Here is a 15,732-nt window from a genome sequence, read left to right as displayed (position 1 = left end):
TCCAAAAGCTACAAGGAAAAACCCTGTCTCAAAATTATAATTCCTGATTGTGTCATAGTTCTTCTTGCCATGGGTAATCTATTGTATATATATATGTAAGAATATAAATGTATATGTACAAAAGTAAAATAATTTTTTTAAAAAATTTAAAAAGATTAGATTAGGTCAGAAAGATTAGATTCCCCATAAAAACTGAAGCTGCATCTCTGAGGTTCAACAGAATGTTCAGCTATTACTAAAGGTCACAGCATTAGCTGATCTTGGATATTTGAGAAATGATAAGGCAATGAGTAATATGAATCAATAAATTACATATCTATGAAGATTTATAGATGTTTCTTGACATGTTTGAGGATAATTTAAGAAGAAGAAAGGGAAAGAAAATCAAAAGACATTGTTCTGTACCTTCCTGACCTCAAATTCTTTCTGAAGTATTGTATCAGGGATTGAAATTGCTTTACTGGTATATACAGAATAACCATTGAAGCATTCTATCTAGATGTTGAATATGTATTATATTGTAGAGTGAAGCACATACTTAAAATGTCTGAATAAAATAATTTGATGAAATTTTAAAAAATACTTGGCATTTTGAATAAAAACATTTTGTCTTAAAAATAAAAAACAAATTTTTGTTGTTATTATTATTTGTATCTATTATTTGTAGTATTTGTATAATTTATCCTTTTTATTTTATTTTATTTTATTTTATTTTATTGAGATTACATCCCAATTGTTAATCCCTTGCTTGTACCCTCCTGTACCCACCTTCTCTCCCTCTTCTGCCCTATTCCCTTTCCCTAGACCTTTGAAAGGGGGGTCCTCCTCCCCCAACCATCTGCCCACAGCCTATCAGGTCTCATCAGGATAGCCTGCATACCCTTCCTCTGTGGGCCTGCAGGGCCTCTCTGCCAGGAGGAAGTGATCAAATCAAATCGGAGAACCAGAGTTCATGTCAGTGGCAGTTTCTGCTCCCCACCACTACCTCCATGTGGAGAATGAGCTGTCCATCAGCTGCATCAGAACAGGGTGTCTAGGTCCTCTACATGCATTGTTCTCAGTTGGTATATCAGTTTGTACAGGCTCCACTGGGTCCAGATACTCTGGCCTTGATGGTCTCTTTCTGGAACTCCTACCCCTCAGGGTCCTTCCATCCCCCTGCTTTTCCACCAGACTCTCAGTGCTCTGCCCAGAGTCTGGATGCAAGTCCAGCTCTGGTTCTAAAATCAACAATTAATAAGTGGGATCTCATGAAACTGAAGAGCTTCTGTAAGGCAAAGGACACTGTCAACAGAACAAAACAGCAGCCTACAGACTGGGAAAAGATCTTCACCAACCTTCCATATGACAGAGGGCTAATAGTATCCAAAGTATATAAATAAAAAAATCAGGAATCTAAACACCAAAAACTCAAATAATCTGATTAAAAATGAGGTACAGAGCTAAACAGAGAATTCTCAACAGAGGAATATTGAACGACTGAAAAGCACCTAAAGAAATGTTGAACATCCTTGGTCATCAGGAAAATGCACATCAAAACGACTTTGAGATTCCATGTCCCCTGGAGGGGGAGACCTGGTGGCACTCAGAGGAAGGACAGCAGGTTACCAAGAAGAGACTTGATACCCTATTAGCATATACAGGGGAAGTAATCCCCCTCAGGAACAGGCGTAGGGGAGGGTAATAAGGGGAAAATAGGAGGGAGGGAAGAATGGGAGAATACAAGAGATGGGATAACCATTGAGATGTAACAAGAATAAATTAATAAAGAAAAAAAAGAGATTCCATCTTACACCTGTCAGAATGGCTAAGATCAAAAACTCAAGTGGCATCATGTACTGACAAGGATGTGGAGAAAGAGGAACACTCCTCCGTTGCTGGGGGGAGTGAAAACTTGTACAACCACTTTGGAAATAGTAAATTCAAAATGTGAAAGTAGTGCAAATCTCCGTCGACTGGTGAATGGGTAGAGAGAATGTTCTACATCAGCACAGTGGAACCGTGACCTGCAGTAAAAAGGAGTAGCACACTGACCCTCATTACACTATGGATTAACCTTGAAGCCACAGAAAGGGGAAGAAGCTGCTCATAAAGGGATAAATGTTGATAAATATTGCAGGATTCCATGGACACTGAGTGTTTAGAATCAGTGAATCTATTCAGGCAGGCAGTTCGTTAGTGATTTCCATTATCCAGAAATACGGATAATACGGATTCCTTTTCAGAGGTGATAAAAATTGTTGTGAATGAGTCTGTTTCGTTCGCATATCATTGAGAATATACTACAGGCCACCAGAGCACAGTCTAAATGAAAACACCTCTCCCTGGTCACAGGCACTACTCAGGCCACAAAGCATTCCAATAAAACCACTATTTCCTTTCCCTATGGTTTCTTCCTCTTAAATTTCCTCCTACATTTCTCGTACATCCTACCTTGATTTAAAAACAAAATTCTGGAGAAACAAAAGATTGGTAGTGTAGGTTGAAGGTTGAATATTCCCTGAGGCCTGTAAGAACAACTGGCCACTGTGACAGTGGTAACTGAGATGCCAGGGATCTTTACCAAGTTGACCTTTTGAGAGGCCTCTGGATCATTGCTCACATCCACCCAAAGAGCATGTTTCTTTGTCTTTTCTGCTTCCTGGTTCATGATGCAAGCAGTGTGCGGCACTGTGCTGGACTGCCCTTGCCAGGGGCCCAAACAAATGGAATCCCCAGTCTAGGACCTGAACTTCCAGAAATGTGAGTCAGAATAAACTTCCCTTTACTTCATAAGTAGACTCTGTTAAGTCTTCTTAGTGTGGCAAAAGCTGACTAATGAATCTGGGCAGAGTTTTATTGTGACTCTGGGCTCCACACACAGAGGAGACCATCCTACTCCCTTCCCACTCATTTTCCCATGCACCATGCTTGTAGCTGTTACAGGGTGTCTGCAGGTGACATCATAGAGGTTTAGGGGCAAACTATTTGGCCACTCCTGACTCTTAAGATTTAGGAGATAGAAAAACCTTCAGAGTACTGAGGAATATGACTTATCATTCTGACAAGAGGAACTATGCTACTTATAAGTGCGGAGGCTGCCTTACATGGTGTAGAACAGCAGATGAACATTCAAGCTCATTAGCCTGGTCATCTACTGTGAAATTGTTCAGGAGCAATTCCACAGCTACAAAAGCCAAAGTTTACTCTCTCTTGGCTTCAGTTATGTCATCTGATAAATGAGAAATGGCCAATACACCTACTTTATTAACTTGTGAGATAAAGTAAGCAAATATATACTCTATCTCAATAAAATCAACATTTACAAATAGTGATCTATCAACAGTAAATCCATGCATCTATACGCAACCATATTCCAAAGAAAATGGACATCACAGCAGCATGTGAGGACAACCCTGCCTCTTAATGTTACTTTTTTCTCATTCCTTCATTCATTTATGTATTTATTACTATATACTAATTTATAAAATACTGAATTCCGCTACAACATTTTATACATAGATACATAGATAAACAGATAGTATTTGATTGCATTTACTCTCCTATTGCCAACAATTACTCTTCCTATTCCCCGGCAGTCCTCCCTCCTACATTCTCTCTCTTCCTCTCTGAAAATGTGTCACATTTTCTGACTCTATTTCATTTCACATTATGACTCGAGTTCAGTACGTGTTTCTGAAACTTTCATGATTTTAGTATTCTTAGTATCTAAATAGTAATCCATATATATATGTATATATATATATATATATATATATGACATTTTATCCATTCGTCTATTGATATACTGAGAATTATTCCATTACTTGGCTGCTATGAATGAATTCATGGTAAACTAGGGTATTCAGCTGTCTCTATTCTAAGCTGACCTCGATTCTTTCATGCATATCTCCAAGAGCTGTATAGCTAGATCATATGATAATTGAGTTTTAGATTTTAAAGGGACTTACATCCTAATTCACATTCACATCAACATTATACAAATGTTCCTTCTTTCCAGAACCCTTTCTAGTATTCACTTGCTTTTGATTCCTTGAAGACAGTAATTCTGACTAGATTAAGATATAATTTTGATTTGATTTACGTGTCCATGCTAGATAAAGCTATTGGCCATTGTTTTATGAATATTTATTAACCATCTATACTTCTTTTGTGAACTATATACTCCCTTCACTTCCCCATTTCTTTATTGGATTATTTGTTCTTTTGATGTTTGAGCATTGAGGTCTTGATATATTCTAGATATTCATTCCTTACTGCATCATTCACTGGTGAAGACTCCCTTTCTTCCTATTGCAGTCTCTTCTCTGTAGTAATTATTTCTTTTGTTGATCATAATTTTGGTTTCATACACTTTTCAGTTCCTTAATTACCTCTGAGCAGATGTGCTGCTGTGTGTGGATTTTTACTTTTATTCCAAGTACTCACAGAATTCAGAATAAAGGGGTCAGATTCCCTGAAACTGAAATTACAGATGATAGTAAGCTACCATATGGGAACAAAGAATCAAATCCTAGTCCAGGAGCCAGCACTCTTAACCACTAAGCAATCTCTCAAGCCTCTGAATTGTTCCTATTTTCTAGAATAGTTAGAGGTTATTTTATGTTATTCCTTTAAATATATGTACAATTCATCAGAGAATCCATCCAGTCCTGAGCGTTTCTTCATTGACAGACTCCACATTGCTATTTCTATCTCATTGATTATAATTGATCTATTTAAATAGTTGTTTTTATCTTCTTGTTCAATCTCTCTGTCTCTCTCTCTGTCTCCCTCTGTCTGTCTGTCTGTCTCTCTCTCTGTCTGTCTCTCTCTCTGTCTGTCTCTCTCTCTGTCTGTCTCTCTCTATGTCTCTCTCTCTATATATATGTCTTTCCCTCTCTCTCTCTCTCTCTCTCTCTCTCTCTCTCTCTCTCTCTCTCTGTGTGTGTGTGTGTGTGTGTGTGTGTGTGTGTGTGTGTGTGTGGTGTTTACCCATTTCTTCTGGATTTTCCAGAGTATTGGACTATAAGTGTTGAAGGTCTTTGGAACTCGGGTTGGAAAAACTATTGAGTGTTCAGAGCTTAGTGTGAATGTAGAAGACAATGCTGAGACATGGAAGTCTGCCTTGTGATGTTCAAAAGTCCCCAAAAGACTCTACCAGAGCCATTTCATTTGGGTGCTATTTTGTGTTAAGAATCTGCAGTGTCTGGTCAGGTGGAGTGAAGACTCAGCTGTAATTATGAAGAGACCAGCGTCATTAATGATCATAAATTTGGGAGGCTTTTCTTAGGGTCAGTGCACATAAACCATAGTTCAAGATGGAGACAATGATGCACCTCATGGCTGCAGTGAAACTTAGTAAAATATAAGAATCATACATCTGGTACTGGTTTTGAAGGCATGAAGCAACCATGGAAAGCAACAGAGACTTGGTATTGGAGAGGCCATGGGGGGAAAGTGAAGCCTCAGTTCCTGTAGAAGGCCACAATTGACCAGATCATGGGGTGAAGCTGATGCTCAGTGCCATGCGTCAGGATCAGAGTACCTGAAGAGAGCCCAGGAAAGACAACTGGTGAAACTGAAGTCCAGTTTCAGCAGGAGCTCCCAGCATGCTGGAGATGCCAATTGCATGGGACAAACACCCAGTACAGCAAAAGCTCTGAAGTGGAACAGCCTGAGCCTAGAAGCATGAGAGTATGCAGCACTCCTCCATGGCCTCTGCATCAGTTCCCAGTTTCAGGTTCCTGACCTGCTTGCACCCCTGCCATAACTCCCTTCAATGAAGGAGGAGTATGTAAAATAAAACCTTCCTCCCCTATTGCTCATGGTCATGGTGTTTTATCACAGCAATAGAAACTCTAAGACAGTAAGCTTTTAAAATATTCCCTAATGAGTGTCTGGACTTCAGTAGTATTTGTTTAATACACCTTTGTAATTATATTGAGTCTTTTCTCTCTCTCTCTCTCTCTCTCTCTCTCTCTCTCTCTCTCTCTGGCTAGTTTAACAAAGAGCTTGTCAAACTTGCTTTTCCTTCCGAAAAACCAAATCTTTGTCTCATTGATCTTTTGTATTGTTCTTTGGTTTCCATTTCATTAATTTCAGCTCTGGTTTTTATTATTTCTTTCTTCTGCCAACTTTAGAACTGTTTTATGAAATTTAACAGATATTTACAGAATCAGTAGCTGAGTGCATTCCATTGAATTTCCTCCAGAATAAATCACAAAGCATGTCTTGCTAATGTGAAGATATTTAAATAACTTGTTATATTCTATTGGATAAATATGGAATAAAACTGTAAATCAATAATAAGAAAAATACAGAAATATATAAACACATAGATGTTGAATAAAACATTTTTGAACAATTAGTAGATTGTCAAATAATTGAAAAGGGAAATTTAAAAATTCCTACAATCAAATAAAAATTGATACACAACATATGAGACTCTGTAGAATGCAATGATAGTTGTTGTAAGAGGGGACTGTAGAGCTATAAATATCTACATCGAATAATCAGTGACATCTCTTATAAATAACCTAATGATATACTTCAACATTCTCCCATTATTTCTTACATGAGCTTGACCCTGAGTGTCTTGACTACTAAAATAACTTATTGGGTCAGATGAAACAGGTCACTTTTTTGTTTCCTTTTCATATACAATATTAGAAAACTGGCATTCAAATGGATCCTTTTATTTCAATTGTTCTTCTCATTATTATAATGTCAGTTCAAGATAAGTAACTTTCTCACATACTTTAAGTAACAGAAAAGTAACTAGCTTCATGAGGCTCAGGAAGTAACTGTGGCAATATAGAGTATAGTGAAGAGAGAGAGAGACAGAGACAGAGACAGAGACAGAGAGAGAGAGACAGAGAGACTTCGCATTGAAATTTTTCTAGTAATAAGCAGGATTGATGAAATCTTTCATAAAGGAGTAGCTAATAATATGAGCTTTTTAGGCCTTGGGTATCTGACGTGTGGCTTAAAGGCAATTTAAGAATCTAAACTAAGAGTAATTTCACTGGGATAATTGGAGAAGGTGTCATATGAGAGAATAGAGTTGTCAGAAATGTAACAAGGTTGAAAGTTTAAAGTTATGTTATCGCTTGGAGAAAAGTTTCTATACGCATTTCAAATGAGTCAGTGATTAGCAAGAGTTAAAAGTCTATTAATCATGACCTGTAGAAAAGGGAAGTGCAGTAGCAGGATAGTAAGCCAGTTTTTTTTTCCTCACAAATTTGCATACCTAAAAAGGCTAGTCTGCTTACGAAATCTGAAATTGATTTACTTGAAATATCACTTAAATGACGAGGCAGTGGTGGCAAGAGGAGAGCTATATATCCCAGAGCTCAGGATCAGTCACACACAGGCTTTTAACCTTCCTGCCAACTTCTCCCTCAGACACACAAGTAAGTACTTTCAGCCACTATTGCAGAATAATATGAATTACACTGGAAGATAGCAACAGTGTGTTTGTGATGTTTGGCCTGATTGTATTTTTTTGGTTTTCTAAGGCAGGGTTTCTCTGTGTAGCCTTGGCTGTCCTTGACTTGCTTCGTAGACCATGCTGTCCTTGAACTCACTGAGTTCCCAAGTGCTGGGGTTACTGGTGTGCAGCTCCATGCCCAGCTGATCAGCTTTTGTTGTTGCTGTTTGCTTTTTGTTTAATCTGCAGAAGAAAACTCAAGTGCCTCTTTCACTTAATTTTTTATTTACCTAAATAATTTATTTCCATGCAAACTTATGTAACTTCCCAAGCATGTAGGGATTTTATCTGGCAACTACAGAATTTTAAAGGAAAAGTTGAGAGGTGACTTTAGGCACCTAGCTGCATGCTAGCTACAGAAATTTTTGTCTTGGAATTCACTGTAAAACCCCTGGACTAAGACCTAGCATAGCTAGTGAGGAAGGAAAGATAAAAGATTCTGTTAGCTGTTTGCAAAAGTCTTAAAGACACTGTCTTCATGAGTTCTAATTAGGAGATATACATTGTGGAAAGGAAGGGATAATAATAATAATAATAATAATAATAATAATAATAATAATAATAATAATAATAATAAATTTATTAGTCAGAATCTGATAATACCTGTCATGCCATTTCCTTTAAGAAATGTTCGTTACAAATGCTCCAGTTACTGAAGTCATTCTAAACTCTGTGCTTGCTTTCTGCTCCTCTAGGTCTTTAAGGTCAACGAAGTCACCATGCATTTGTTTGCTGAAGCAACTATGAAATTCTCACTTGAGCTGTACCAGAAGCTCAGAGAATCTAAGGACAACATCTTCTACTCCCCAGTCAGTATCATGACAGCATTAGCAATGCTCCAGGTTGGAGCCAGAGGAGACACTGAAAAACAAATTGAGGAGGTAGATATAAGCTTCATGTTGTTGACCCGTTTGAACCTGTCTCCCCATCACTCTGTCAGTGTCCAGATAATGACAATAAAGCTGGATGCCTGACGGTAAACCTTAAACCCCTACCCTGATCTAGCCAATGGTCAGAACATTCTCCACAGTAGAGTGGAGAGTGGGATATTACTTTCTCACATACTCTGGTGCCTCACCTTTGACCATGTCCCCTGGAGGGGGAGACCTGGTGGCACTCAGAGGAAGGACAGCAGGTTACCAAGAAGAGACTTGATACTCTATGAGCATATACAGGGGGAGGTAATCCCCCTCAGGAACAGTCATAGGGGAGGGGAATAAGGGGAAAATGGGAGGGAGGGAGGAATGGGAGGATACAAGGGATGGGATAACCATTGAGATGTAACAAGAATAGATTAATAAAGGAGAGAAAAAAGCTGGATGCCTGAGATGTAGGACAAGATGCTGAGTAGGCATTGCCATGACTGTGAGCATAGAACTATATGAGGGACACACCCTTCCCAAATACAGTCCAGTTGCTTCCTGGATATGCTCTGAGTTCTAGGCTAGGATAATTGCCTTCAAGTGTCCAACACCCAGAAGTGAGCTTAAACTGCTGTGACTACCGATGAGCGCAATGGATGGGCTCAGCTCTAAGGGACATGAATTGATGTGTTCCCAGAGCACAGAGAGGATCTATTCATGTGACTGGTACAGATCAGCTCTGTGGTGTTCCTTAGAAACTCTTGTACATAGGTTTGGAGTAATTTTTTAACTTTTTAATTTTGTTAATTTGTTTTTCAGGGTTTTGTTCTGTTTTGTTTAGAACGTTAGGTAAGCTTTTCGTGTCACACTTAATGTCTCTTCCAGGTTCTTCAATTCAATGAAGCCACAAAGAAGACAACAGAAAAATCTGCAGACTGTCATGTAAGTACAAGGTTCCTCATGCCTAGATGGGCTTTAGACCCTTGACAGCTTGGTAATTTAAAGTGAATATTTTACATTTTAAATGTCTATCTGTAAGGGAATTTTCAGACAAAAGAGATAAGGATGTGGAGTAATGTCTCACTTCTTTCTCATAGCCATTACATCTGTTTTTGTTTTAACCACAGAAGGTCAGCATTGGATGTAGATGAGGATGAATTAGCTTCAGCTCCATCTCTGCCCCTCACAGAGAAGGAATATGAGCAAAGCACAAATGGCCTAAATCACTGGGAATAAGTGCAAACAAAGTGGGAGTAGAAAGGGATATGATTCAACAAACATTACAAAAATGTCTGGCTTGCTATAAATAAGAAGGCAGAACAAATGTTAGATAATGTTATTATAACATAACAATAATTTTTATTGTCACATTAGTGTTTCTAAGACAATTTTATCTTAATTCAACAATTGGGTTAATAAGCACACATTCAAGTACATCTTGGAAATTACATCTATATGTGTTTAGAGCTTAACCGTACTAAGGTCTTAACAAGAAAAGTGTCCTATTTCAGAGATGCTTAGACTCAACATTTTAGCTATATAGTTTCTCTTTAAAGAGATCATTAAACTCTCTGAACCTTTTTTATTTCATCTATGTTGTACTCAGACTTAGATTACTGACATGAAGTCCAATCCTTAAATAAATCACGGACACATGCTATCTTACATGCAGAGAATATCCACCATGAGAGAAGAATTACAAACCACAGTCAACTTGTCTTTAGAATGTCACTAAAGAATTTATATTTCAGTACTTAATATATTAACATAATTTAAATATGCAAACATAGCATACCCATATCTTGACAATTGTTAGAAATGAAATATGATTTATAGCTCTGAAGCATTAAGCTGAAACAGCCTTAGAAGTACTACATATTTAGTTCAAGGAATGACAAAATGGAATATGTTTTTAAAAAAGACATTTCTGGAAGACATTGAATGTAGATTAGGAATATTGAAGACAACTATAACATATTATAGTTTAGTATTTTAATGAGGCTTAGTTGTTTGCGGGATAAGATGTTTTTAAGTCTAGATACATGTCTTAAGTTGATAGAGATGAGATATGATAGATATTAATTCACGTTCAGCATTTTAGATTCACCAAGATAGGAAAGATGTTTTCTGCAAGGTTGCCAAGTACAATTAGCCAAAACACCATGAATGTAACATTTATATAATTTCTGATTGTTTTGTGATTCTTCTTGCTATATGTAGCTTATTTTATTTATTAGTAATGATATGTATATGCCCAAAAAACTGTGATGGATTCACCTGTTAAAAATTAAGCACAAAAAATATAAAGTATAACAGATATCAAAGTATATTCAAAAAGTTGTCTTTAGGATTACAGGTGTTTATATACTTATTTTGTGAGTTTAAGATGTATATTAACTGAGTAATTAAACACACACCCTTTTTGACATTGAAGGATGAAAAGTCAGAAAATGTGCATGACCAATTTCAAAAGCTTATGACTCAGTTAAACAAATCCAATGACGCTTATGACCTGAAGTCTGCCAACAGTATCTATGGAGCAAACAGTTTCTTCTTTATCCAGGTAAGTTGCACCTGGATCTGTATACCTCTAAACTATATCTCAGATCCTACCTGCCTGAAAGGCCATATGTAAAAGTAAGGTCAGGCAGATTAAGATAGGCAACATTTTTCCAGGGAGCACCAACTCCAGAGTCACAATTCTAACACACTGGATGGTCCAAGGGCCTAGCAATGTATGTACGAAGCCTAGTCTCAGGAACTATCCCAAGAGAGAATATAGGTCAACAGAGATTGTCATGAGATGTTAGTAATAATCCTGCACTCATGCAATCACAGAGCCTATGGCAGGAGATGTATGACAAATGGAATATTTCTGGAATGGGCACACTTAGGGAAATCCTAGAGAGAATTTTGGAAGGTAGCAGGAAATATAGCATTTCCTGTATTGAAGACATAATCAAAGGAGAAATACAGTGATTGAACTGAGTGGCAGGATAGTTCAGTAGCCAATCAGCTCTCTCAGAGCAATTTACTCTGAAATTTACAAGTCATGGCCTTTTTTCCAAATGCCATCTGCCAGATGCTATTGGTCTTCGATAACATCATTGCTCCAGCCTTCATTGTGTTCTCACAGTCTCTACATATTACCTGAGTAAAAAATCTACATGTTTATAGGCTAACAGATGTGGTCAGGGGCAGCCATCCGATTATAGCACCATCGCAGATAATGAAATTTGAGTAATGTCTAAATTCTTCTTAATTCTTTTTGGTTCCTTCACATATCAAAGGAATTTTTGGAAGACATTAAGAAATTTTACCAAGCCAATGTTGAATCACTTGATTTTGTGCATGCTGCAGAAGAAAGCCAGAAGAAGATTAATTCCTGGGTGGAAAGCCAAACAAATGGTATTGTATGGGAGGATCGCTGGAGAAAGCACCAGAGATTAAGTGATTGGCTCCACAAATATGAAATGAGCCAAGGAGAACTATGGTGAAGTTGGCAGAAGGCCAGTCAGTGGAACTACAGCAGGAGAATCATTTACATACGGCTTAGTTAGTGGCATCTTTGAGAATCTGAAGCCTTCACCCAGACATGTTTTAATATCATATCCATTTCTTTGAGTCATACCCAATTCTAGAAATCTAAGAGCAAATGTTAGGAAAAATCCCCTTTCTTGTCTGCTAGCCAGAAAAACAAGGTACTGCTTGTCATTTTAGCTGGATCTTAGACCATATCTCTACCCTGACTCCCAGAAGGAAATTATGGCACTGACTTCGCCATATAAGGCAGAGATCTCAACAAAATTTCTGCTCTGTAGACACCTATCCCATATCTCATATCTCTTTATAGGCCATGCCTGCAGCAATCCAATATGAAGTTAACAGGAGGCCATACCAGGAATAGTGTCTGACTTTTTCAGAAATGAGCATCAGACTATAGAATTCATGCCACCTGAGTAAAAGAACAAATCAAGCCTTGGGTAGGATAACACTTTTGGTAGTGACCCTTGAATTTAGGGAGAATAACTGTTACAGTAAATAGAAAAGAGGTAAGTTGACAATGTAGATCAAAGTAGCTTGTCAGTATTCACTATTTGTTGGCCATAATCATCCATACAAAAAGTCTAATGGCCTTTCCTAGATGAGAACTGATATGTGAATCCCAGGTAGCTCACAGGGCACATCAAGGAAGGCTATGCCTTATGAACAAGTCAATCAGTCCTTCACATAATGACTTGGGTTAACAAGTGATACATGATCAATAGTGAATCCTCAGAAAGCCTCAGAAATGCTCCTTACAATTTGGTTATAGACACTTTCTTTCTTCTTTCCCATGCAGGAAAAATCAAAGACTTATTTCCTACTGGGAGCCTGAACCATAACACAATACTGGTGCTGGTGAATGCAGTATATTTCAAAGGCCAATGGGATGAAAAATTTGATGAAAATCATACTGGAGAAGAAAAATTTTGGCTGGACAAGGTACTATTCACAGTTTAATCATATAATGTCATACAGAGATGTGTAGATGATTCTGTTTAAATATAAGTGAAGCTATGAAAGTACAAAATAAAATCTCACATGTTTTATTCTTGTAACTATTTAACTAGAAATAACTCAAGAAACTTTTGTCTGGGCTTTACGAAACATTAGGGTTATCTCTTCAAAGGATGCTGATGTATCTGGTATCTCAACAGTATTATCTGTGCTGTCCTGTGTCTCCCTGGACATGTGTTTGATGTGTTCATTTGTTGCAGAATACAAGTAAACCTGTTCAGATGATGAAACAAAACAAGGAGTTTAACTTTAACTTACTAGAGGATGTGCAGGCCAAAATCATGGAAATACCATACAAAGGCAAAGAGCTCAGCATGTATGTCCTGCTGCCAAATGAAATTGATGGTCTGGAGAAGGTAAAGTTGTGTCTCCTTCTCTTGTTTCTCTTATCTGGTTTCTTCATAATGTGTCAAATTTAAATAATACACTCATGAAAATAATTAAACATGACAATAATGAAAAATCTTAAAGAAGATATAGGGTTTCATCTTGTCTTACAAATATTTTACACACAGCCTGAAATACACCGTAGGCTTGCCTAATTAGGAATTAAGTGGAGTTATGACCATTAAGTATCAACATGATGCCACTAATAAGTTAAAACTTGGTTAACCAGTTAACCAGGTAAAACTTGGTTAAAACAAAAATATAGAAATGTTTATTAATATTTTGAATAAAGAGCAAAGCTTAGAGCATTATATGCTAACTATAGAATGTAATAATGTGTACAGGAAATATAAAGAAACATCTACAAAAAATAACATAGGTGGCTGGTAGCATAAACAATAATGTCTATAGTTTATTCTATGTGAAATGAGTCTGTTTTTGCTTATTGGCAATAATATCTAATTTCAAATTATCTAAATAAATAATATCTAGCCCAAATAATTAGTATTTATTTATTTATTGCAAAGGTTTTCCCTTTACTAATTGTTCATGTGTGTTACACTCTTTTAGTTAGTCATGGCAATTTCTTTCTTTCTGCTTGTATAGCTTGAAGAGAAACTCACTTCTGACAAGCTAATAGAGTGGACAAGCCCACAGAACATGCATATGACAGATTTGCATTTATCTTTACCTCGATTCAAAATGGGAGAGAAGTATGACCTCCCAGGTCCGCTGGAGCACATGGGGATGGTGGACGCCTTCGTGCCACAGAAGGCTGACTTCTCCGGCATGAGTGACACTCAAGGTCTCTTTGTGTCTAACATTTTACACAAGTCCTTTGTGGAGGTAAATGAAGAGGGAACAGAAGCTGCAGCTGCCACAGGGGTAGAAATTGCTCCAACATCAGCATTGATAAGTGAAGATTTCTCTTGTAATCATCCTTTCCTATTCTTCATCAAGCACAAGAAGACCAACAGCATTCTCTTCTTTGGCCGACTGTCTTCCCCTTAAGCTCTGCCTTGCTGCTGGAGAAGTTAGTAATAAAGTTGCTGCAGTTAATCCAGACCTGGAAACGACAGTCTCTCTTGCTTCTTTTTTCTTTCTCCTCTCAGAGTAGCCAATAAGAATGAATTGGTTGAAGTAGGATCTCTCTCTCTCTCTCTCTCTCTCTCTCTCTCTCTCTCTCTCTCTCTCTCTCTCTCTCTCTCTCTCCCTATCTATCTATCTATCTATCTATCTATCTCCATTCATATAAACCTGGTTTATCCATATAAACTTCCTCTGGAAAAATATTCAGTGAAAAGACGATATCTTAATATAGTTTTTTTCTAGTCTAACATATCTGTTTCTGACCTGTTTTAAGTGAGCTGAAATAAATCATACCTTTTCTTTAAAGTGATTAATATAAGCATCTACATTTCTTTGACGATAGAAGCTATCTGGGACACTTCGTATGCTTATAAATTTTGTGATTTTACAAAATGTACTTTCAAGAAAATAATGATTTTTCAACTTTTATTACTTTATCATCTTCTCAACTGCATGAGGACAATCATATATAGGAAATATGAAGAGAAATGTTAAAAACAAATTCAGCAATGCTAAGTCTGAGGTGAAATGAAGATACATTTCTATATATGCTTATTTTATTACTTTTAATAGTAAGAAAACTTTTTGGATTCATGATTTATTTATCATAGGACCAAGGACCCAACTCAAGGCCTCTTGCATACCAGATAAGTTCTCTACCACCAAGCCAAGCTTCCAGCCCAAAGAAAATGTAAAATACTACAATGTGAAGAAAGAGTTTTATCAAAAATAAACAGAGTAGAAACATATTAATATCATTTACTATATCAGTAGCCTGGCAAGATCCCTAGAGATCTATGGTTTCCAGTATAATCATCATTAGCCAGCTGTGTCACATATAAATTAAATAAAGTCACATTAAGCAAACATTAGTACATTTTCTCATCTCACTAGTTGATGTGGCTAGCATGTGGTACCTGGCCTCATACAATTTTGAACACTTCTGTCATTTTAATTCTATCATCACAGAACACTTTACAGTTCAGCTTTAATAACCTTGGAAATTACTTGATAAAATTAACATAGGTACCTTACAAGGGTTCTTTGCAAATAAAGATAGAAGGTTGACTCTTTAACAATTAAAATAGAATTTACCCAAATTTCAAATCCAAACTCAGGTTGAATAAAAATCACTAGAAACATTGAACCCAAAGAACTATAAAAAAAAAAAAAACAATGTTTTTAACTTTTAACAGTATCAGAGAAGTTAGTTTGTGTTATTATAAAGAAAAGCCAGAAAAAATAATTAATTTATTAATTTAAAAAGAACAACCAGTACACATGTGTATAAATAGAATCTATCTCTGGGTGAATATTTTTAAAACCACATCACCACAACAGAACAGACAGATATGGAGAATC

The 15,732-nt window shown here is 36.9% G+C and overlaps 1 protein-coding gene across 1 annotated transcript; it reads left to right on the top strand.

Annotated features, from left to right (window-relative positions):
* The first annotated feature begins 7,293 nt into the window (after positions 1-7,293).
* On the top strand, positions 7,294-14,680 carry LOC311604794 (serpin B4-like). Its single transcript, XM_084794863.1, has 8 exons — positions 7,294-7,394; positions 8,167-8,352; positions 9,220-9,276; positions 10,769-10,897; positions 11,625-11,742; positions 12,677-12,819; positions 13,095-13,250; positions 13,888-14,680. The coding sequence occupies exons 2-8, from the start codon at positions 8,191-8,193 to the stop codon at positions 14,290-14,292; spliced, it is 1,170 nt and encodes a 389-aa protein (XP_084650989.1). The 5' UTR covers positions 7,294-7,394; positions 8,167-8,190; the 3' UTR covers positions 14,293-14,680.
* Positions 14,681-15,732: the final 1,052 nt, after the last annotated feature.

Source organism: Acomys minous, assembly GCF_964271855.1.
Source record: "Acomys minous genome assembly, chromosome: 1".
NCBI lineage: Eukaryota > Metazoa > Chordata > Mammalia > Rodentia > Muridae > Acomys > Acomys minous.
The sequence above is the reverse complement of the archived record's forward strand: the minus strand, read 5'-3'. Positions and strand labels throughout refer to the sequence as shown.

Excerpts from the sequence above, each read along its gene's own strand:
- LOC311604794 (XM_084794863.1), top strand. The coding sequence starts at position 8,191 with ATGCATTTGTTTGCTGAAGCAACTATGAAATTCTCACTTGAGCTGTAC. Across the intron at positions 8,353-9,219 it reads CTGAAAAACAAATTGAGGAG|GTTCTTCAATTCAATGAAGC; the intron begins GTAGATATAAGC and ends TGTCTCTTCCAG. Across the intron at positions 10,898-11,624 it reads ACAGTTTCTTCTTTATCCAG|GAATTTTTGGAAGACATTAA; the intron begins GTAAGTTGCACC and ends CACATATCAAAG.